The sequence below is a fragment of the Sarcophilus harrisii genome, chromosome 1 (genome assembly GCF_902635505.1).
Source record: "Sarcophilus harrisii chromosome 1, mSarHar1.11, whole genome shotgun sequence".
Lineage (NCBI taxonomy): Eukaryota > Metazoa > Chordata > Mammalia > Dasyuromorphia > Dasyuridae > Sarcophilus > Sarcophilus harrisii.
Genome location: NC_045426.1, coordinates 291,291,636 through 291,315,746, shown reverse-complemented (window position 1 = coordinate 291,315,746; position 24,111 = coordinate 291,291,636). Strand labels below are relative to the sequence as shown.

The 24,111-nt window shown below is 35.2% G+C and overlaps 1 protein-coding gene across 1 annotated transcript in view; it reads right to left on the bottom strand.

Annotated features, from left to right (window-relative positions):
• Positions 1-1,700: 1,700 nt before the first annotated feature.
• Positions 1,701-24,111, bottom strand: part of C1H9orf85 (chromosome 1 C9orf85 homolog) — a 97,479-nt gene continuing 75,068 nt past the window's right edge. Inside the window, exon 3 of the mRNA XM_031943686.1 lies at positions 1,701-2,446. Within this exon, the coding sequence (XP_031799546.1) occupies position 2,446 (1 nt within the window). The 3' untranslated portion in view covers positions 1,701-2,445. The remainder of the gene's footprint in view (positions 2,447-24,111) is intronic.

The window sequence follows — 24,111 nt, the reverse complement described above, 5'->3', positions numbered from 1 at the left end:
GGAGAAGGGGGTTGAGTAAGAATTCTGAGCCTTTTAAATAGATGAGTCACATTTGCATATTCAACATTCTCTTGAACACAGCTGTAATTAAGAAGTTATTTTATTCTGCTATCATAAGTGGTGAATCAAGCTAGTTATCTTTGTAGAAGCTAATCATTATTAAGTAAGTAAATGACACTGGGGTGTCACAGGCTCTCAACAAAGGCTGTAACAAGATTGGTGGGGGTTCAAGTCTATGGCATAAGAGAAGAAACAGTTTAATTCCTCAGGGTATCCCTTTGGAATCCTGAAGGCAACACAGCAGGTCTGACTTTGGGAGCCCTGTGGACACATTATATATTAATATATTAATTTTTCATATTAAATATCATATGTTCATGATGCTTCTCTGATCAACTTCTTCAAATAAATTCCAAAAAAACTCAGAATAATTACTTAGGGAGAGAAGTAAACTCTATTTTGAAAGATAAGAAAGGAATGAATATGGATAGATAGAAATCACAGAAGATGACTTGTGATTATTTTCTAAATGAATTAGAAACCCAAAAGGAATAATTACAAGCAGTGTAGTTTGAAGAGAGGGATTTGGCTAGTTTTTGTTTTGTTTTGTTTCGTTATATATACATATATATATATATATATATAGAAGCTACAGGCTGCATAAAAAGTGGATTATTTTTTCATTTCTCTACTTTTATTTGTTTTACTTTTCAACATTTATATTTACAAAATTTTGATTCCCTTTTTTTTTCTCCTTCCCTCTCTCCTCTCTCCCCTCCCCAAGACATGAAGCAATCTCATATAGGTTATCTAAGTACAATCATATTAAACATGTTTTTACATAAGTCATCTTGTGAAAGGAGAATCAGAACATAAGGGAAAAACCACCAAAAAAAATTTTTTTTTTAAATGGAAAAAATGTGTCAATTTACATTCAGAATCCTTAGTTCTTTCTCTGAGTATGGATAGCATTTTCTATAATGAGTGTTTTGGAAGTGTCTTAGGTCATTGTATTGCTGAAAAAAGTGAACTCTATCAAAGCTGATCATCACATAATGTTGCTATTATTGTGTACAAGGTTCTCCTAGTTCTGTTCACTTCATTCAATATCAATTCATTTAAGTCTTTCCAGATTTTAGAAAGTGGGTATTCACAGAGAAGGCAGGATCATCCAAGATATGGATGGGTAAAATTAAAGCGAAAGGTACAAAAGTCCAGGTGGAGCTTTCTGAAATCCAGTATCAGTATGTATCCAGCAAGCAGGAAGTAATGACATCATGGTATTATGATATAGTTATATACCCTGATCACCCTGATGATGATGAAGAGCTTATGTTCTTCCTGGATGGGAACTGGCAGAAATCACAGGATCATAGAATTTTGATCCATAAATGACCTAATCAAATGTTTTTTTTTTTTTTTTTTTATAGAAGATGAAATTGACTCAGAGAGGTTTAAGCAATTTCCCTAATGTCACATGCATTATATGTACAGAGTTGAAATTTGAACTTAGGTCTTCTGATTATAAAACCACTGACCTTTCTATTAGAATACATGACCTTTCATTGAAAGTAAGATTTCTGAGACTCTTGGTATCATATCCACTTCTTTTTTTTCCTCTCATCACTCCACTCCCTATTGGAAACACTTATTCCTAATAAATGTTGCTCCAGAAATATGACTGATAATAAGAAAAATCTGACATTTATATTGTAATGCTGAAGAAACTGAGGCAAGACAGAAATTGGTTTTTAATATTTTAATTGTGGAGAGTTTAAACTAGCCAGTGGAATGGGACTCATGTACAAAAATTATTTGACCTTGACCAATTGAGGCAAAGACCTTTTAAAAGGTCCTTAGCTAATTAGCATTTATAAGCAGGATATAGAAATTGAGAAGGCAATTAGTCTAACATTTTACAACTGTTGTCTTTACTTCAGAGAGAGAGAGAGAGAGAGCTGAGAGGATCAACTTAGTATTTACAGCTTGGATCATGGAGTAGTTCCTGTCAGAGAAGGGAGTAGGACCATTATTGGATAGATAGGGACTTCTTATGAGGGCATAGTTAGGAAGTGAGATAACATAATTCTATTCCGGGTAGTTTTGGACAAAAATGGAGTCAGAGTGGTGAGTACCTGGATCATTGTTTTTCTTTTCTATCCATTGTGTCACAATGTTATGTAAGACTCAATTTCCATTCTTAATTGAGAGGAAGGGAAGGGGTGGGGGTCAGCATCCAACAATATAATTTTGCTTTATATACCTTATTTCATTTTATCTCATAACAATAGGTGCAATAGGTAATCCAGGAATTATCTCCATTTTATAGATGAGAAAACTGAGTCTGAGTGAGGTTATCCCAGGCATATCCCTGGGATCATGCATCACACTCAGGTTTTTCATGATTTCAGGTCTGAGTTTTCAAGTGTAGCAAACTGTCCACAATCTATTGAAAAAGAGAACAAAAAAAGTTATGTATTTCATTTCATATCTTTCAGATATGAAAAAAATTAATTCTAATCTCATTTTTCTCCTCTGTAAAAAGGAAATGATCCTTAGTCATTTGATGTCATTTTCATCTAATGATTACAAACTTCCAAGCCCCTTTTAGACTAATTTTTTTTCAGATATTCAATAAATGCTTGTTGACTTGATAATAAAAAAGAATAGTTCATACTTTTCAATGATTTATTCAATAAAATAGTTGCCCAATACTATATGATGACCAGTTCTGATGGACCTGGCCATCCTCAGCAACGAGATCAACCAAATAATTTCCAATGGAGCAGTAATGAACTGAACCAGCTACTCCCAGAGAAAGAACTCTGGGAGATGACTAAAAATCATTACATTGAATTCCCAATCCCTATATTTATGCCCACATGCATTTTTTATTTCCTTCACAAGCTAATTGTACAATATTTCAGAGTCTGATTCTATTTGTACAGCAAAATAACGTTTTGGTCATGTATACTTATTGTGTATCTAATTTATATTTTAATGTACTTAACATCTACTGGTCATCCTGCCATCTGGGGGAGGAGGTGGGGGGTAAGAGGTGAAAAATTGGAGCAAGAGGTTTGGCAATTGTTAATGCTGTAAAGTTACCCATGCATATATCTTGTAAATAAAAGGCTATTAAATAAAATAAAATAGTTGCCTTCATTCAACAAGACATTATAGAAAAAGGTAGAAAATTCAATAATAGTAATAGCTAGCATTTATACAACACTAAGGTTTGCAAAGCATTTTACAAATATTTCATTTAATGCTTACAATATGTAAAGCAAATGTTATTACTATCTCCATTTTACAAATGAAGAAATAAGGCTAATAAAGGGTAAATGATATGGTAAAGGATCATACAGATAATCAATGAGGCAGAATTTGAACTAACTTTAAAATACTAATTAATCAGACTAATTTTTGTAATGCCGGAGAAACTGAGGCAGGATAGAGATTAGAGAACAATTTAATATTTTATTTGAAAGGGAGAGATTTACGGGACCAAATGGATCCATGGTTTGGTCCCGGAGCTGAATGAGACTATCATCTCCAAGAATCCAGCATCAAATGTTGGATACAAGATTCTTTTATAGGGTAACAAGAACGATGACATAATGGAGGAGGTACCTGAGATGGGGATGACCTAATGGGGGGAGGCACCTAGGAAGACATAATGGAGGGAGGTACTGGAGAGGTTCCTGATATTCTAATGATGTCTAAAATGGATAAAGACCTTTATCCCATCAAATATTAAGAGTGAATGATTATAGCCTGAGGTCTAAGATATAAGACCTTTATTCAACAAACATTCTAATGATTAAGAGAGAATAGTCATAGCCTGAGGCAGAATAATTGAAGTAGGATAATTAGGGAAACTGGGTCAGGACATTAAAGGGAACTGTGGCACAACATTTTAAAGTAAATGGCTAATATTTAGTATTGCTGTTTTTTTGTTTTGTTTTGGGATTTTTTTGCAAAAGAAAAAAATATCCTTTACCATTTTATTTTAGATTCACAGATAGTCATAAAACCAACTCAGAATTATTTATCACAGCACCACCTAGTGACTACAAAGAATGACTGTAATAAAAACTACTTTTAGTAAACTATTATCTACTGGGTGCCAAGCATTATGCTAAGGACAAAGGATACAAAATGGGGCATAAACAGTCCTACTCTCAAGGAACTCACAACATAAAAGGGAAGCAAAAGGTTTGGGAAAGGCTTTTTTTGTAGAAGACAGGATTTTAACTGGGATTGAAAGGAGACCAAAAAATAATGAGACAACATTTGGGACACGGGAAATAGCCAATGAAAATGCTGTTGGGAATTGGGAAATGGGAAATCTTGCTGTAGAACAGAAAGAGGCCCAACTTCCATAGATTGCAGAGTATAGGGGGAAGAAAAAGCAGAGATTTAAAGTGTAAAAAATATTAGAAAGGCAGGGAGGTCAGATTAAAAAGAGCTCTGAAAGCCAAACAAAGAATTTTATATTTGATCCTAGAAAGAATAAGGAACTACTAGATTTTATTGGGTGGCGGTGAAGATGGGGGATGGCACATGTGTGATAAGGTCAGAATTGTGTTTTAGTAATATCACTGAGGGCCGCAAAGCCATTAAAAAAAAAAAAAAAACTGACATGAGTAATTTTAAATGTGTTTTTAGCAGGATTTTAAAATATGTGAATTTGAGAAATATTCCAATAGTCTATTATGGCTCACTGAAATATGGATTATATTGGTATTTCAGAAAACTGCTGCTACTGGTGCAGTGAAAATCCTAATATGGTCATGTATTAGTCATTTAACATTCTCTCTTCAGTTTAGAATCATTAAGTTTAATAAGGTATTCTGAAGCATATCACTGTAGGAAACAGCTTTGCTCTTAATATAAAGAAACACTAAAATACAAATTTAGCCAGATTCAAGGAACTAAAGAATTTCTTTCCAGAAGAAACTGTGGGGATTCTTTGGGGGAAAAAATCTACTTTCTCTCTCTCTCTCTCTCTCTCTTTCTCTCTCTCTCTCCTTCTCTTTCTGTCTGTCTCTCTTTCCCTCTCTCTGATGAGAAAAGCATGTAGTGGATAAAACATTGAGTAAGAATCATATCTCAGACATTTACCTCAGAGACTTACTAGCTATGTGATCCTAAGCAAATCATTTAGAATTTATGTACCTCAGTTTCCTTATATGTAATACAAAGAGTTTGGATTTGGTGACCATTAAGGTCCCTTATAACTCTAAATCTTTGATCCTACCTTTATTGTCAGTATGATTTTGACAGTTGTCTCTGAACAATAATTATTGGTTCTTAAGGTGACTATTGTCAAAATCATGTCTGTCTCTTTAGAGGATGTTCTGACTCATTCTACCCTAGTCTGTGTCTGAGGATGAATGACATCTACCTTCTTCTTGACTTTGGTGACAGCGGCAGCAAAGAAAACAAATAGCTTGACTCCTGGATTCTTCATCTATTTCTGGTCTGGACTCCTTTGGTCTTCTCCAGCAGATTGCTGCCTTGGTCACCTGCCCTTTCTGTGATCTTCACCTACCTAATAAGTTCCTTCCCTATTTCCTTTAAGCATGTCTATCTTAAAAAAAGAATTCACTAGTCTTTACTGTGTTTTAAGCTTTTTATCCTTTATTTCTGTTCCTTTTCTCAGGCAAACTGAAAAATCTGTCTGTGGTCACTGTCTTCACTCCTTTCATTTTGAGAGCTTCAGAGTCTGACTTGTGACTTCATCACTCAACTGAAACTGTTCTCTCCAAAGAATGTGATCTTTAAATGGCCAAATCTGATAGTTTTTCTCAGGCCATATCTCAATGAATCTATCTGCTCAATGTGACAACATTGCAACTAGGCCTCTTCTCCTAGATGTCTAGATTTTTGACATTACTCTCTTCTAGTTTTACACTGGCCTGTAGATTAAATTGTTCTGTCTCAGTCTATTGCTGGCTCATCATCTATATTATCCCTCTTACGTGCTTCGGAGTCTTGGGCCTTTTTTTTTCTTCACCCCTTATTCTCTGTCTGTCCTTGTCTCTCTTTCTCTGCTCTCTCCCCCTTCCCTCTCTTTTCCCTCTCCTTCCTCCCCCTCCATCAATTGTCATGAGTTTAATGATCATTTCTATATAAATATTTATCATTTCCCCTCAAGTCTTCTTCGAAACTTCCCTATTCTTGTGAAAGACACCAACATTCTTGCAGTTTCCCAAGTTCTTAATATCAGCATTATTCTTGCCTCCTCATTCTCCTTCACTCCACATATATTTGCCAGATATTGCTGTTCCTACCTCCATAGCTCTCTCATTCAAAACCTTTTCTTTGATACCCTCTTGGTTTAGCCTCCCATTGCCTCTTACCTAGACTATCACAACGGACTTCTCATTGGTCTTCCTGTCTCAAGCCTATTTCTCCTCTTCTCCATTCTCTATACAGTTGCCAAATAGATTTTTCCTTAAACATACATCTGACCAATTCATTCTTTGTTTAATATAAACTAGAGAGGTTCCTTATTACTTGTAGGGTAGCCTCCCACCCAACTATTCTGCTTGGTTTTTTTTTAAATGCTTCACAATCTACCTTTCCAGTCTCTTTATGCATTACTCTAATTTTTATTTTTTATTTTTGTTAATTAGTCATGTCCAACTCTTCATGACCTCATTTTGAGTTTTCTTGGCAAAGATACTGGAGAGGTTTGCCATTTTTTTCCTCAAACCCATTTTATAGATGAGAAAACTGATGCAAACTGGATTAAGTGATTTACTCAAAGTCACACAGCTAGTAAGTGTCTGAATCAGTTTAGAACTCAGGAACATAATCGTTCCTGATGCCAGGGTCAGCATTATCCATCTAGATGTCCTATATTGTGTTAATAGCTCACCCCCAAAAAAGTTTCTATTAAGTTATATACTGTCTCACTTGCCTACTTGGTTCAGTGATAGCATACTGCTATGCCCAAGGGAGTATTGCATAACAATGCAGTTGATGTTAGGAAGAAGAAGATTCAAATCCCAGTTCAGATACTTACTATCTGTATGACCCTAGACAAGTTATTTAAACTCTCTAGGTTTCAATTTTCACATCTGTAAAATTGGGAGGGGGGTGTGTGACTCAATGACTTTCTACTGCTAATTCTATGATCCTATGTTTTCCCAAAGATGAAACTAGCTAAATCAAAAATAACTTTTTTTTAAGAGAGTAGAGAGCTTCTATTAATTTTAATATATTCCCTTCTTCCCTAATTATCAATCATAATAAGCAATATTTCTAAAGCACTTAACTATGTGCCAGGCAAAATATTAAATGTTTTAAAATTATCTTATTTGATCCTCACCACAACCCTGGAAGGTAGTTGTTTATTATTATCCCCATTTTATAGGTGAAGAAATGGAGGTAAACAGAGGTTATATGAATTGACCAGGGTCATACTAATTTGTGTTTGAGGCTGAATTTGAACTGAGATCTTCTTGACTGTAGCCTTAGCACTCTACTGTGCCAGCTACTTACCTCCTAACTCTTTCATTACTTTTTGTTTAACTATCTTATGTCTATTTTATGTTTATTCTTTATTTATATGAATATATATTCGTGTATAAATGTGTGTGTACTATTTCCTCATTAAGATCCTTAAGATAATGACTAAAACTTTTTTCTTTCTTTCTTTTCCTTCCTTTCTTCTTTCCTTTCTTCCTTTTTTCCTTCCTTCCTCCCTCCCTCTCTTCCTTCCTTCTTTTCTTCCTCCCTTTCTTCTTTCCTCCTCCCTCTCTTTCTTTCTCTTTCCTCCTCTCTTGCTCTCTTCCTTGCTCTTTCTTTCTTTTTCTAACTTTTTCTCTCTTCCTCCCTTCCTCCCTTCCTTTCTTCTTTCCTTCTTCTTTCCTTTCTTCCTTCCACCCTGTCTCTCCCCCTTCCTCTCTCCTTCTCTCCCTCCTTCCTTTCCTTTCTTTCTTTGTTTCTCCCTCCTTCCTTTTTGTATTTATCTTCTTAGCACCAAACACATAGAAGACATTTAATAAAGGCTTGTTCATTGATTGATTAATTGATTCCAGGGACAAAGTTTATTAGACATAATAGAAAATAATTTTCAGTTTGAACATATGTACAAATAGCTTTAAAGGAATAATTGTTCTAGGGAAGTTGAATTTTGAAAAACAAAATATTTTCTTTGTACAGTCAACTCTCAATTATCTATGGATGGGTTCCATTCCAGTGCTAGCATCTCCTGCTTTAACCTCAGTGTGTCTTAAAGCTGCATTCCTTAACCACTGTGGTTGGAGAGAAGTTTTTCAATTTTTTTTTTTTATTTGATTCCCTTTTGTCAGGGATGTTTACTCCTTGCAGATGCTGTTGGCAGGCTCCATCCACCTCTGTGTTTGACAGTCATTTTTCTTCTCTGATGATTGACTAATGCCCTCTGGTGGAAAGCATTGAATGAAGGAGAAAAAAATCAGTCCTCTCCTACTGGGACATTTTCTATAAACTGTTTCCAACCTTTTTTGTAGATGTTACTTAGCTCACACAAAATCTTCCTTTCCCTTGTTCATATAATTGATCCTTGATAAAGCTGGTAACATAATAACATAATTATGAGGAACATAACAACTGGGAGCTGAAAAAAACCTGAGTGGAACAGGAGATACTCATCTGGCAGTTAGAAAGACATGTCAGTCAGTTACTTCTAGGAACCAAGATGATGACATAAACAACAAATCGATATAACTCTCTCATGCTCATCTCTGGGCAAATGATCAGCAAATGATCACTGGAGTGAAGATAGTACTCAGTCCAGGACAGTAAGCTTCCCAGCCAACAGGCAGCAAGCCCCACCTCAGCAAGCCAGCAGGAGATTCTGAGCCTCTAGTGTGATGGAGTGTCTGAATGCCAATACCAAGATCCCCCACATAGTTTAGGAGCTGGAGGAATACAGCTCCAGAAACCACCATGTACTTCAGGGTAGGCCTGGACAAACAGGCATCCTGCAGAAGCCAGACCTCCCCATATTTCAGCAAAGCCCCTAGCAACTAGGTATACGCCAACCCTACAGATGTTTAAGCAAACAGATAATTGCTAGCATGAACCTGAAAGGCTTCGGTGTAGTCTTAAGCAAATGGGCAGACTCCAGAGGCAAAATGCCATATGATTCAGTGCTGAAGGGAAGCAGAAATGCCCTGGCAGGCCTCAGCACATACCAGATATCACCACTAGGACATCGGCTCACCACCAGGTTAAGTTGTTAGACCCCTTTAGCCTCTACTAGTGTCAGCCACTCCCAAACCCCCATCACATTCCCAGATATGTGGGACCCCATGGACCTCAGGTAAAGTCAGGACCTGCAGCACCGGGCACAAGAAACCTGAAACAATACTTCCTTGGAGAAGAGATCAAATTTTAAAGTAAAGAAAAAGGCCCTTCCTCCCTCTCCCCACCTCAAAAAAAAAAAAAGAAATGAAAAAAAAGAAAAGAAAATTATTATGGTGACAAGAAAGATAAAGACACAAACTCAGAAGAGGACAACTAAATCAAAACACCTATGGGCAAAACCCCAAAGAAAAATGGGAAGTGGCCTCAAATCCAGACAAAATTCATGGAATAATTCAAAAAGGAACTTAAAAATCATATAAGAGAGGTAGAAGAATAATTGGGATAAGAAATGAAAGTGATGCAAGAAAATCATGTAAAAAAGAGAATCAATAGCTTGGAAAACTATTTAAAAAGTAGAATTGGAAAAGGAAATACAAAAATCCACTGAAGAAAAATAATGCTTTAAAGAATACAAATGGCCAAATGGAAAAGAAAGTACAAAAGCTATTTAAAGGAAAAAAAACACCATCTTAAAAGTTAGAATTGGGTGAATGTAAGCTAATGACTCTATGAGACATCAAGAATCAATAAACAAAATCAAAAGAATGAAAAAAATGGAAAATTCTCATGGGAAAAACAACAGATATGGAAAATAGGTCTAGAAGAGATAATATCAAAATCAATGGAGTACCTGAAAGCTATAATCAAAAGGAGAATATGGACAACATCTTTCTAGGAAAACTGTCCTAACATCCTGGAACCAGGGGGCAAAATAGACATTGAAGGAATCCACCAATCACCTCAGGAAAGAGATCCCAAAAATAAAAGCTCCAAGGAATACTATAGGCCAAATTTCAAAACTATCAGGTTAAGGGAAGAAAGGACTGTAAATGGTTAGAAAGAAACAATTAATTCAAATATCAGGGAGCCACAAACAGGATTACAATGGACTTGACAGCTGCAACATTAAAGGACTGAAGGCCATAGAACATGGTATTCTGGAAGGCAAAGGAGCTAGGACTACTACTAAGAATCACCCAGCAAAATTAAGTATCAAAGGAAAAATGGTCATTCAATAAAATAGAAGGATTTCAAGAAGATCAGAAGTAAACCAAAATTTTGACTTCTAATATCAAGACCCAAGAGAAGGCAGAAAAAGTTAAAAGGAAAAACAAAACAGAAGGGATTCAACAGAGCAAAAATGTTTACATCCACACATGGGAAGATAATACTTGTAATTCTTAAAAATTGTATCACTAATAGTATAGCTAGGAAAAATACACATAGACAGAGGGTATGGCCATAAGGTAAATTTGAGGGAATGATTTTAAAAATTTAGGGATGAAAAAAAGGAGTAAATTGCATGCAGAAGAAAAGGAGAGGTAGAATGATGTAAATTATTTCACGTGAAGAGGCACAAAAAATTATTACAGTGGATGAGAATATTGTAAAGTAGGTGATAAGCATTGCTTGAATATTGTTTTCATCATAATTAGCTCAAAGAATTCTCCCAGTTTTATTCATTTCACTTTGCAACAGCTCATGTAAGTCTTTCCTGGTGTTTTTCTGAAATCAACCTGCTCATCATTTTTTATAGAAAAATAATATTCCATTATACTCATACATCATAACTTATTCATCCATTCCCCAGCTAATGGATAATGATCCATTTTCTTGCCACTACAAAAAGGACTACTACAAACATTTTTGCACAAGTACATCCTTTTCCCTCTCTTGTGATCTCTTTGGGATACAGACCCAGTACAGACACTGCTGGATCAAAGGGTGATCTTTCACCTAGTGAAAGAGGAAATTTTTTGCCTCAATTGCTACCTAGCCTTAATCACTGAATGAATGAGGCCTTAGTCAAACTGAGACCTGTTGAAGACCTTAGCTTAAAAAGGCTAAGGTCTCCCATTTCATCTTGGGCCTTCTCCAGTTGTCTTGATATATATCTTGTCACTGCATCCTGATGACTCTGGAGGGGAAAGTGAGGCAGGTGACCTTACACAGCCCTCCCTTATCCAAATACAATTGTCAAGGTCATCTTCAAGTATGAAGGAAAAACAACAATAAATATACACAATCAGTTGAATATAGAAATCTATCTTAATTGACAGAGAAATAGGAGGGAAGAAATTAAGTAAAACAGCAAAAGGAACTGACAGGAAGGAGGACAGATCAGGGGAAGTGATAGAAGAAAAACACTGGTGAGAATGAAAAGAGTGAAAGGAGAAAGAGGACAAACAGGAGGAAGAATAGCATGAAGGGAAATTCCCAGATAGTAATCATAACTATGAATATGTAAATTAGAAGAGCAATAATTAGTCTACCTGTCAGATCTATGTGAAGGGAAAAAATTCATGCCAAGAGAGCATTATGAAATACAAAATAGATAATTTGGTCACATTAAATAAAAACTTTTGTACAACAAAATCAATGAAACAGATTAGAAGGAAAGCAGGAAGCTGAGAAACAATCTTTATAGTAAGTGTTTCTGAAAAAACATCATTTCTGGAATATATGGAAAACTGAATCGAATTTATAAGAATGCTAGCAATTTGCCAAAAATGATAAGTGGTCAAAAGATGCAGTTCTCAGATGAAGAAATCAAAGATATCTACTGGCATATGAAGAAGTTCTCTAAGTCACTTTTATTTATTGATTTATTTCCCACATTTTAATAGTATTTTATTTTTCCAAATACATGCAAAGATAATTTTCAACAATCACCTTTGCAAAACCTTGTGTTCCAAATTTTACTACCTTCCCCCAAGACAGGAAGCAATCCAATATAGCTTAAACATGTGCAATTTCTCTAAACATATTTCCATATTCATCATGTTGCACAAGAAAAATCAGATCAAAAGGGAAAAGAAGAGAAGAAAGAAAAAAAGCAAACAAACAATAACAACAAAAGGTGAAAAAACTATGCCTTGATCCACATTCAGTCTCCATAGTTCTCTTTGTCTCTAAATGTAGTTGGCACTTTCCATCACAAATCTATTGAAATTGGAATCAATACAGAAGATTTCATTTTGACTCAGCAGTTCTAGCAGTACTAAGCCAATATTATAAAGCAACAGTCATCAAAACCATTTGGTACTGGCTAAGAAATAGAGTAGTTGATCACAATAGTCAATTACTATAGTAATCTAGTGTTTGATAAATCCAAAGACCCCAGCTTTGGGTATGAGAACTCACTATTTGACAAAAATTGCTGGGAAAATTGGAAAAATAGTATGACATAAGGAAGACAACACCCTATATCAAGATAAAGTTGAAATGGGTTCATGATTTAGACATAAAGAGTGATACTATAAATAAATTTTCAGAAGAACAAAGGATAGTCTACCTCTTAGATCTGGAGACAAGGAAGGAATTTGTGGCCAAAGAAGAACATAATTTTGATTATATTGGCTAAAAAGTTTTTGTACAAACAAAATCAATGCGGACAAGATTAGAAGAGCAACAGAAAACTGGGGAATTTTTTTTTTTTTTTTTTAACATCCAGTGGTTCTGATGAAGGCTTCATTTCTTTTTTTTTTTTTTTTTTTTTTTTTTTTGCTGAGGCAATTGGGGTTAAGTAACTTGCCCTGGGTCACACAACTAGAAAGTGTTAAGTATCTGAGACCAGATTTGAATTCAGGTCCTCCTGACTTTAGGGATGGTGCTCTATCCACTGCACCATCTAGCTTCACCCTAAAGACTTCATTTCTAAAATATATAGACAATTCACAGAAATTTATAAGAATACAAGCCATTCTCCATTTGATAAATGATCAAAGAATATGAGCAATTTTCAGATGAAGAAATTAAAACCAGTTCTAGTCATATGAAAAATGCTCTAAATCACTATTTATCAGAAAAATGCAAATTAAGACAACTCTGAAGTACCATTACACATCTCTCAGATTGGCTAAGATGACAGAAAAGAGAATGATCAAATGTTGGAGGGGATGTGAGAAAACTGGGTCATGAATACATTGTTGGTGGAGTTGTGAACTGATCCAGCCATTTTGGAGAGTAATATGGAACTATGCCCAAAGAAGCTACCAAACTCTGCAATATTCCAAAGATATAAAAAAAGGGAAAAGGACTCATATGTGCAAAAATGTTTGTAGGAGCCTGTTGGAATCCTTACAAAGTGTTAAGTCATTAGAATTGATAAAGACAATAATTATCTCATTTAGCATGGTTCAGTATGATTGATCTGATCCTACAAGGAGATGTTATGGGCCAGAACTTGAAACAAGGTACTAAGTGGAATTGAGGAGACAATCATTATATCTAATTTAGCATTGATTTAATCCTACTACATATAATGGTTTCCCAATGATATAATGATTGGTGTGTACTCAGTGTACAGCATATAAACAAGAAGCTCTCAGGGCCAAAGAGCACTCTGGGAGATTGAGAGCCGGGAGTGAATGGAGGCAACAGTTGTGAAGATTCAGAGGGAGCTGGAGGCGACAAAGGTCAAGCTGCAAGAGCTCTTGGAACCAAAGAAAACTAACTGGGCTATGATAGGCCTCTAAGAAAGCTAATTGGGCCCAAGGAAAGAGATAAGACTTGGAAGGAGAAAATAAACGTTTGGATTTTATCAACTGGCTGCATTTGAAGTGATTATTACTTTGAACTGAAACTAAGGCTATCTCCAGAAAACCTCCCCAAGAAACCTGCCCACAGAGAACAATTATATTATACAAAAGAAGAAGAACACCACATTTTGGTACCAGAATGTGGGACTGACAGTACCTTGATTCCAGTAGAAAAGCTCTGATCCTGGTCCCAGTGGAAAAGCCTGTGATCCTGATTCAGTGGAAAAGTCTTCTCAACCCATAAATTAGGGTGAGTACAACAAAGAAATTTTATTAAAAGAGTTAAAGTAGAATTTCAGCTAAGATGGGACAGATATTTAGAAAACAGCCTTCTGTTTCTGTTCAAGGAAAATGTTTAGAGAACATTGTCAAGATTATGGAAAGCCAAGGTTTGATTATAATTTTGGAGCAGATCACTGAACTTTTAGAAACTGTAAAGCACATATGTCCTTGGTTCTGTATGGAAAAAGAATTGGATCCAAATGAGTGGAAATTAGTAGGAGAGCAACTAGGTGAATACTACAATTCTAATCCAAACTCAGTGGAGTGGAAATTAGTAGAAGAGGATCTTTGTCAATTCTGCAATAAAAATGGACCTGACTCAATTTCCAAAGACACACTTAATACACACAATTTAATACAAATGGTTATAAGAAATTATTTGCGTTAGAATGAAGAAAAAGAAGAAAGAGCAGGAAGGGGAGGTGCCAACTAGGTGAAAAGGAGGAAGAATCAGATAAGAATGAATTTAAGTACAATTTTGAGTGTGATACTTCACAGCAGGAGAAATTGGATCATTCCACATCTCATGACCCTCCCCCCTCAATTAAGAAGGGGTTCTTCATGGGTGGAGGGAGAAGGAGGAGGGGGAGAGGCAGTAATGCAATCAAAACCATCTATTAAGCAGCCTGTGACAAGATTAGAAAAGGCATTGATTAAGGCAAAAAATGAAGGAGAAAATATATCTGATTTTATAAATGCATATCCTGTGATTGAAGAGCTCAACTTTTCAGGTCAAAAAGGGAGAAGATACACTCCTTTTAATTTGGAAAAAATTAAGGATTTTAAAAAGGGTTGCACTCTTTATGGGGCTACATCATCTTATGTTAAGATGTTACTAGATAAATTTGTCTTATGAAATCTTAACCCCGAATGATTGGAAATCCATAGCTAGGACATGTTTAGAACCTGGACAAAATTTGTTGTGGCTTTCAGAGTTTCATGAATTATGTAGGATTCAAGCCCAACACAATAGACAAACAGGAGCTATTGTACAAATTGCTTTTGACCAACTAGCTGGTGAAGGTCAGTATGGAGAGAATTCAGAACAGATTTATTATCCCATACCAGTATATGAGCAAATTTCTTATCTTTTTTTTGTGGGCCTTTTATTTTTATTATTTTTTATTATAACTTTTTATTGACAGAGCCCATGCCTGGGTAATTTTTTTACAACATTATCCCTTGCATTCACTTATGTTCTGACATTTCTCCTCCCTTCCTTCACCCCCTACCCCAAATGGCAAGCAGGCCTATACAAGTTAAATATGTCACAGTGTCTCCTAGATACAATATATGTGTGCAGGACTGAACAGTTCTCTTGTTGCACAGGAAGAATTGGATTCAGAAGGTAAAAATAACCTGGGAAGAAAAACAAAAATGCAAGCAGTTTACATTCATTTCCCAGTGTTCTTTCTTTGGGTGTAGCTGCTTCAGTCCATCCTTGATCAATTGAAACTGAGTTAGATCTCTTTTTATGAGCAAATTTCTAAGGCTGCAATAAAAGCTTGGGGTTCCCTCCCAGGACAAAAACATCGAGGGGAAGCCTTCACAAAAATAGAGCAAGGTCCCAATGAACCTTTTGCGGATTTTGTGGGATAGTTGCAAACAACTGTAACAAGAACCATTGGAGATAATGCTGCCACAGAAATAATGACCAGACATCTGGCTAAGGAAAATGCCAATGAGGTTTGCAAAAGAATTATATGGGGACTAGACAAAGATGCTCCTTTAGAGGAGATCATAAGGCGCTGTGCCACAATGGGCACAAATGCTTATTATACCCAAACTATGATGAACATGGGAAGACAGGGCCCCCCTTGGCAAGGGACTTCTAGCGAAACTTGTAGATGCTTTCAGTATGGAAAAGTTGGACATTTGAGACCTCATTGTAGATATGGAGATAGAATGAGAAGACAGAGTGAGAGAAAAGCCAAAACCCCATGTCCAAAATGCAACTGAGGCTTCCACTGGGCCTCTGAATGTAGATTGGTCCAGAGAAATGAGAGGGAGGGCTCAGCTCCAAGATATCATACAAAAGACAGGTGGCATGATGGCAGCTGAGGTTATATCCAGAGAGTCTTTAGAAGGTCAGGACTCTGATGTGATCAATCAGTCTAAAAGTAATCGCATGGCAGAAATAAATTACAGTTGGGGAGAATACAGGTCTTTTAACCCAACAGGGCAGTGTCCAGTGCAAACAGCTCCAATGTAATTGCCAGATGAGGAGAAATCCCAAAAGTGGTAAATAGAAGGGAATTAGATAGGTTAACTGCCTGGGAGAGAGGGTTTACTTGTATTTCTACAGATGGAGAAGGAATCAGATGGGTTCCAACGAGCCGTATTCACCTTGTCCATCAGAGAAACAGAAAAAGAGAAAAACCTCAAAACAAAGGAGAAGATTTAAGAAACATCTGACACTGAGAGCATGGCTGAAATGAGAGTGTTAAAATAACTTTAAAATCTTCAGGAATCATTGTATTACCTAACACAAGATGAGCCTGTTTCTAGGACTTGAAAACCAGCAGGAATCTTGGATTCCCCGAGATGAAAAATTGTTGATGAGACTATTGCAGTACTTCAAAGCTTATAGGAATTATTGGATTCCTGGCACATGAACTAATGGACAATGGATTCCTTTTGGACTATTTCTAGAACTTGTGGACATGTATAAATTCTCATGTTGATTCATGTTATTTGTTGCATTACTACTAGCCTGTGTTATATTGCTATATGCTTATGTAATTATGTGTAATGCCTCCCATATTGATGGATTTATGTATACCTGTTTCAAGTGAGCCCCTTCAGAAACCTGCTAATCTGATTTGATTTCCCATTTCCTTTGGTGTTTTCATCTCCATGAGATGTCAGGGAGGGTGTAACCACCTTCTTTTTATAGTGTTTTCATTTCTTTTTTGAGCAGGCAGGGAAGACATGATCACCTTGTTTTGGGAGTTCTCACCTTGTTGAGAAGTCAGGGAGGTCATGACGCACCTTATGTTCTAAATCAAAAGAAAGTGGGAGATGTTTGAATCCTCACAAAGTGTTAAGTCATTAGAATTGATAGAGACAATTACCTAATTTAGCATGGTTCAGTATGATTGATCTGATCCTACAAGGAGATGTTATGGGCCAGAACTTGAAACAAGGTACTAAGTGAAATTGAGGAGACAATGGTTAAATCTAGTTTAGCATTGATTTAATCCTACAACAAATAATGGTTTCCCAATGATATAATGATTGGTGTGTACTCAGTGTACAGCATATAAACAAGAAGCTCTCAGGGCCAAAGAGCACTTTGGGAGATTGACAGCCGGAAGTGAATGGAGGCGACAGTTGTGAAGATTCAGGACCAAAAATCGGAGGGAGCTGGAGGCGACAAAGGACAAGCTGCAAGAGCTCTTGGAACCAAAGAAAGCTAACTGGGCTATGATAGGCCTCTAAGAAAGCTAATTGGGCCCAAGGTAAAAGATAAGACTTGGAAGGAGAAAATAAAGGTTTGGATTTTATCAGCTGGCTGCATTTGAAGTGATTATTACTTTGAACTGAAACTATAGAGAACAATTATATTATACAAAAGAAGAAGAACACCACTGGAGCCCTTTTTGTAGTGGCAAGGAACTGAAAACTGAGTGGATGCCCATCATTTGAAGAATGGCTGAATAACTTATGGTGCATGAATATTATGGAATATTATTTTTCAATAAGAAATGATCAGTAGAATGATTTCAGAAAGGCCTGGAGAGACTGGCATGAACTGATGAGAAGTGAAATAAGTTGAACCAAGGGAATATTGCACACAGCAACAACAAAATTATTCAAGGATAAGTTTTGAACGACATGGCTCTTTTCAAAAATATTGGCATGATTCCAGCTAATTCCAATAAACTTGTGATGGAGAGAGCCATCTGCATCCAAAAAGAGACTGTGGAGACTGAATGTAGATCACAACATGGTATTTTTCACCTTTTCTGCTGTTGTTTGCTTGCTTTTTGTTTTCTTTCTCTTTTTTTCCTTTTTGATCTTATTTTTCTTGTGTAGCACAATTGTGGGAATATGTATAGAAAAATTGCTCATGTTTAACATTTTGGATTACTTACTGTCTAGAGGAGAGAATAAGGAGAAGAGAGGGAGAAAAAATTTGGAACACAAAGTTTTTCAAGGGTTAATGTTGAAAACTATTTTGGCAAGACCCCAGGATGGGAATTAACCAGTGTGAAGTGCAAATACCTCCAGGCTAGCTCTACAGAAACAGCAAATGGGGAATCCTGTGACTAGCTGGATTTGACTTGATGCCTCAGCTGGAACCACAGGAACTTTCACTTTCTGGAAAGTGGGGAGTGGAGAGTGGAGGTTCGGAGTCAGGGAAGATTGAGGAAACCTCTGCTAATTAGGAATGCCAGATCCAGCTGTGCTACAGAGACCCAATCCTATGTGAGAAGGAGCCAAGATTCATGGTGCAAAGGCCACAGTGGGGCAGGGATGCTGGTGGCTGTGGTCACTTGCAAGAGGAGGGTGGTTTGGGATTTCAGGTCAGAGGGGGGAGCTGAAGTGAAGCTAGAGGCACCTTGCCCTGAAACCCAGGATTAGCAGTACTTACACTAATATTTCTTTCTTTCTTTTTTATTTTAATGAACAGGCAAAGAAAAAAAGAACTCAACCCCAGAAACTTACTATGGGAATAGGCAAGACTAAGGTTCATCTTCAGAGGAGGACAGTGAAATTAAAAAAAAAAAAAAAGCCTTTTCTATTCCAAAGAGTAATGTAAGTAGCTACTTCCTCAAAAATAATCTTTAGAAGAACCCTAAAAAGACTTTAAAATCAGGTGAGAGAGATTGAAAAAAAATCCAAGAAAAACAATAAATTGGGGAGGAAATACAGACTCTTCAAGAAATAATTATCTGAAAATTAAAATTGACAAGTAAAAGCCAGGGAAGCTATAAAAGACCAAGAAATAACAAAGCAAAATATAAAGGATGAAAAAATAGAACAGAATGTGAAACATAAGAAACATAACAGATCTGGAGAACAGATCAGGAAGAGAATATATAAGAATAATTGGACTGCCTGAATGCTGTGACCATAAAAAGAACCTTGACCCAATAATGTAAGAAATAATCGATGAAAATTGTACTGAAGTAATAGAACAGGAGAGGAAAGTAAAAATAGAAAAAAAAATCCATCAATTAAAACATCAAAGAGCTCTTTTGTGGAAACCTCAAAGGAATATTATTTCTAACTTTCAGAACCTTCAGATCAAAGAGAAAATTTTGCAGAAATAAACAAAAAGCAATTCAAATATGATGGAGCTACAATTAGAATTGTACAGGATTTGGCAGAAGCCACAATAAAAAGACTGCAGGTCCTGGAATAATAAATACAATCAAAAGAACTAGGCTTGTGGCCAAAAATATAATATTCAGCAAAATTATCCATAATATTGAACCAAAAAATAGACATTCAATGAACTTGCAGATTTTCAGGACTTTGTCTCAACTAAACCTGAACTTACTAGAAAACTTAACATATAAGAGCCAATATCAAAGATTAATTTTAAGGAACTCAACATGGGCATAACATTTGTTTGTTGTGCATGGAAATATATATCATATATTTATTTAAGATTGACTTTAGTAACTGACTTTAGTAGCTCAAAAGAATGATTGGGGAAGAGTTGAGTGTGATTTGATTCTAAAAAGCAATATTATCTAGGAAAATGTAAAAATAATAATTATGTTATACAAACGAGGTGCAGAGAGAGAACTGATAACTGCATACAATATATATATATATATATATGTATAAAAATGTATATATGTATAAAAATGCTGAGGATTTATGTGGATTTATTTTGTATCCTGAAACTTTGCTAAAGTTATGAATTATTTCTAATAGATTTTTAGTAGAATCTCCGAGGTTCTCTAAATATACCATCATATCATCTGCAAAGAGTGATAGTTTGGTTTCCTCATTACCTACTCTAATTCCTTTAATCTCTTTCTTGACTCTTATTGCCGAGGTTAGCATTTCTAATACAATATTGAATAATAATGGTGATAGTGAGCAATGTTGTTTCGCTCCTGATTTTACTGGGAAAGATTCCAGTTTTTCCCCATTACATATGATGCTTACTGATGGTTTTAAATATATGCTCCTGACTATTTTAAGGAAAAGCTAGTCCAGCTTTCTGTATCATTTCTACAAATGAACTTTGTTCATGATTAGACAATTCTAGAATTGCCTTTTCTCTCCTCCTAGAAATTGCACATTGCAAAATTTAAAGTACTATATAAATATCTGGTTATTATTGTTATTGTTTTTATCCTGAGGCACTACGTCATGCTGAATGGAGAACTATTGTCCAAGCCAAGAAGATCTGAGTTCAAGTCCTGCTTTTGACATAAATTGACAAATACCTTGAACAATTCATTTAACCTCTCAATGCTCTAGGCAACTCTCTAAGGCTATAAGTTACATATAAAATCTCAATCTGCATTGATAGACTTTTCTCATCTGTAAGTTCCCTATACCAATGAAATTCAAGGTCCAGAACCTATTCCAATGTGGAAAATATTGACATAAATAAAACAGAAAAGCAGTAATGTCATCTCCTCCATGAAGCCTTCTGTCATTCCTTCATCTGAACTAAACTCAATCTCTCAAACATAACATCTATCTATTTATTGTACCTTTCTAATACACTTATACAATAACGTGTATCTATGTTGTATTTTTTCCCTCTGTGTTAGATGGCAACTTATATGAAGGTAGGGACAATGTCTTAATTAAACTTTGGATTTCATCCACTGCCAGTGTGCTGTAAAATGATAGGGGCTAAGTCAATATTTGATGAATGAATGAAATCTAAATATTCAGATCTTTGTTGTCATCCCTGTTAAACTATATAGAAAGGTGATAAAATGTCTTTTTTTCATATGCATAAAGCCTGGTAAGAATCACTTTTCTTTTAAAAAATAAATTACAAAAAATAATGATTACAACAATGTAAATGGAAATAAAAAATAGAAACTTCATGAATTTAATCACCAAGCTTGTCCTCCAAAAACTAAATCTGAGAAGGCACCTCCTATAATTTCTTTCAAAGATAAGGGATTAAGAATATGGAACAATCATATAATGTCAGTCTTTTTCCATTGCTAGTTTTGCTGAATTGTTTTTTCATCTTTTTTATTCTTTATTTTAAGAGATGGATGAGGGATGTTGGGGAAGTGGGGCAGTATACTAGGAAATAAAGGTTATGTAAAAACAAAGAGCAATAAAATGATTTTTAAAAATAAACTAAATATATGGCTTCATTATGATCAAAATGAGGGAACAATTGAATAAAGTGATAATATTTTATAAATAAAATCTTCCATTAAGAACTCAGAGGACTGCTATAGACTAATTGCTAAGACTTCCTAGGATCGGACAATATAGACAGAATTCAGTTAGAACCAGATTTCATTCTTTTAACAAACAAATTAAAGACTTTGTAATCAATTAAATATAAATCATAGAACTATGATTTAGAACTAGGAAAAAACTTGGTCATCTAGTCCAATTCCTTTTTATAGACGAGAAACTGAAGGCTGGAGGGTTAGGGGATTTTCGTCATGATTGCAAAGGTAAGTAAATCACAGGTAAATTGAGAGTAAAACTCAAGTCTTATTTCTAGTCCCCATGCCACTGGACCACCCTTCCTGAGAAGGTTTTGATTGCATAGGGAGGAAGAATTGTAAGATGAAAGAAAATGAGGTCACTGAGTATGTACTTTTTTGAGAAAATGGTAGGAAGAAGTACTACCAAAGAGAAGAAAAACTGAAGAAGGCCAAGTTTCAGGCACTAAAACACAATTGTATCTACTCCTGACTTTTATAATGGTAAGCTCTGCTCCTCAAAGCATTACTCTAAATGTCAGTTCTTCAGGGATCAATGAAGTAACTTTCATTGCTTTTACTTAAGAAAGTTATATTTCTTCTAAACCTTAATGGCTGTTCTTCAAGGCCAACTATTACCAAAACAAAATTAATCACAGAATAACTAATCTTAGAGTGAAAAGTTTATTTGAATTTAGCTAATCTGGTTCTCAGTCAACAGACATATAGTCTTTGCCAGCTCTGTAAACCTCCCAAAGCTTATGTTCTGCTCCCAGAACACAAGACTGCCTCTGTCCACACCATAATGAGGAGCTAGAAGAGGATATTAGGGGAGGGCTCTAAAATAGATGAAAGATGTCAACCTTATATGCCTTTCACTTAGGAGAAAAAGGAAATCATTCTTCACTGTAAGAAACAGAATTCAAATTTCTTGATATGCTCTCTACTTTTGTAAAATTATAAATTCCTTATGGATTAGGGCTATTTTATTTTTTTATCATGATAATTTTTTCAACTCCAGCAGATGAGGATGACTGGAGATGGCCCTAGATACAATGGGAAATCTTGACCTTTTTAAACTAAAGTCTTTAACATAACAGGTCTCAGTTTGACTGAGTCTACACCCATTTAGAGATTAAGACTAGGTAGCAACTGAGGCAAAGAAAGGCCTCTTTTGTCTAGTTAAAAAAATGAATAAATAAATCTGAGCTCATATATGACCAAAGTGAAAAACAAAAACAAAATCCAACAAGATTAGCTAATATTAGAATAAGGTAGTAGTAAGAAGGGATATTAGTTTCAAGAAAGACAAGAAGTGAAATAGCATTATATTTAAAGGTACCATAGATACTAAAATATTATCAATAAAAAAATAAGATATCTGGGAACTTAGAAGAAAAATTAATTAAATTGCGAAAGAATTTGGATAGTATGTTAATGATTTTAGGTTCTTTCAAGAAGCCTCTTTGAGACCTGGACATGTCAAATAGAAATATAAACAAAAAAGATGTTATAGATCTAAACAAAATGTTGGAAAAATCATGTACAATATAATAAAAATGTCATCAATAAAGCAACTATCAATAAAGAAAATGAATTTAAATATATACTAAATAATGTTGTACTAAATAATGAGTGGTCAAAGGACATATCATAGAAACAAAATAAATCTATTTTAAAAGTGCTTATAGGGCAGTTAGGTGGCACAGTGGATAGAGCACCAACCCTGAAGTCAGGAGAACCCTAGTTCAAATTTTGTCTCGGACACTTAACATTTCCTAGCTGTGTGACCCTGGGCAAGTCACTTAACCCCACTTGCCTCAGCCAAAAAAAAACCATGCTTACAACAATGTGAAAAAAATCCCCAAATTCAAGGCAATCACCTAAAAGTAGTCTGTATAAAAAATAAATTCATACCTCCAATAAACCTTTGAATATCTTATCAAAAGGAAAGAGAAAAAGTGAATGCAATATATAATTTAAGATAAGACAGTCAACAAATTAACAGAAGAAATTCTTACTTGGTGTAAATGGACCATTCTACAATCCATCCATGGGTTTGAGTTGAGACAGCTTTAGTGTTTGGGGCTCTTCAGGACCCCTTGGCATAGAGTTACACCAGCACTGCTGCTGCTATCCTGAAGGAGCCACCTTTGGGTTTGGGGAGTTCAATTTGCATAATATGGATTTATGAAAAGCAAAAATTGTCTACAATGTCAAAATAAGAAGAAAAGCAGAAGGGACAAAAAAAGAAAAGCAGAAAATCAAAGAAGAAATATGCAAAATAGAAGATTAAAAAGCCAACTGAGATGATAAAAAACAAACAAATAAAAACAAAGGGCTGTTTTTATAAACAAAATTGTTAAGTCATTAATTTGATATTTTAAGAAGAAAGAATCAATTACCATGCTCATAAATGAATATGAAGAATTAAAAAAGAATAAAGAGGAAAAAAAAGACAATTATTAAAGCTCCTAGACTCAAATTATTTGCTAACAAACTTAAAACTTCATCAAAATTGAAATGTTTATATTATTATTATATGT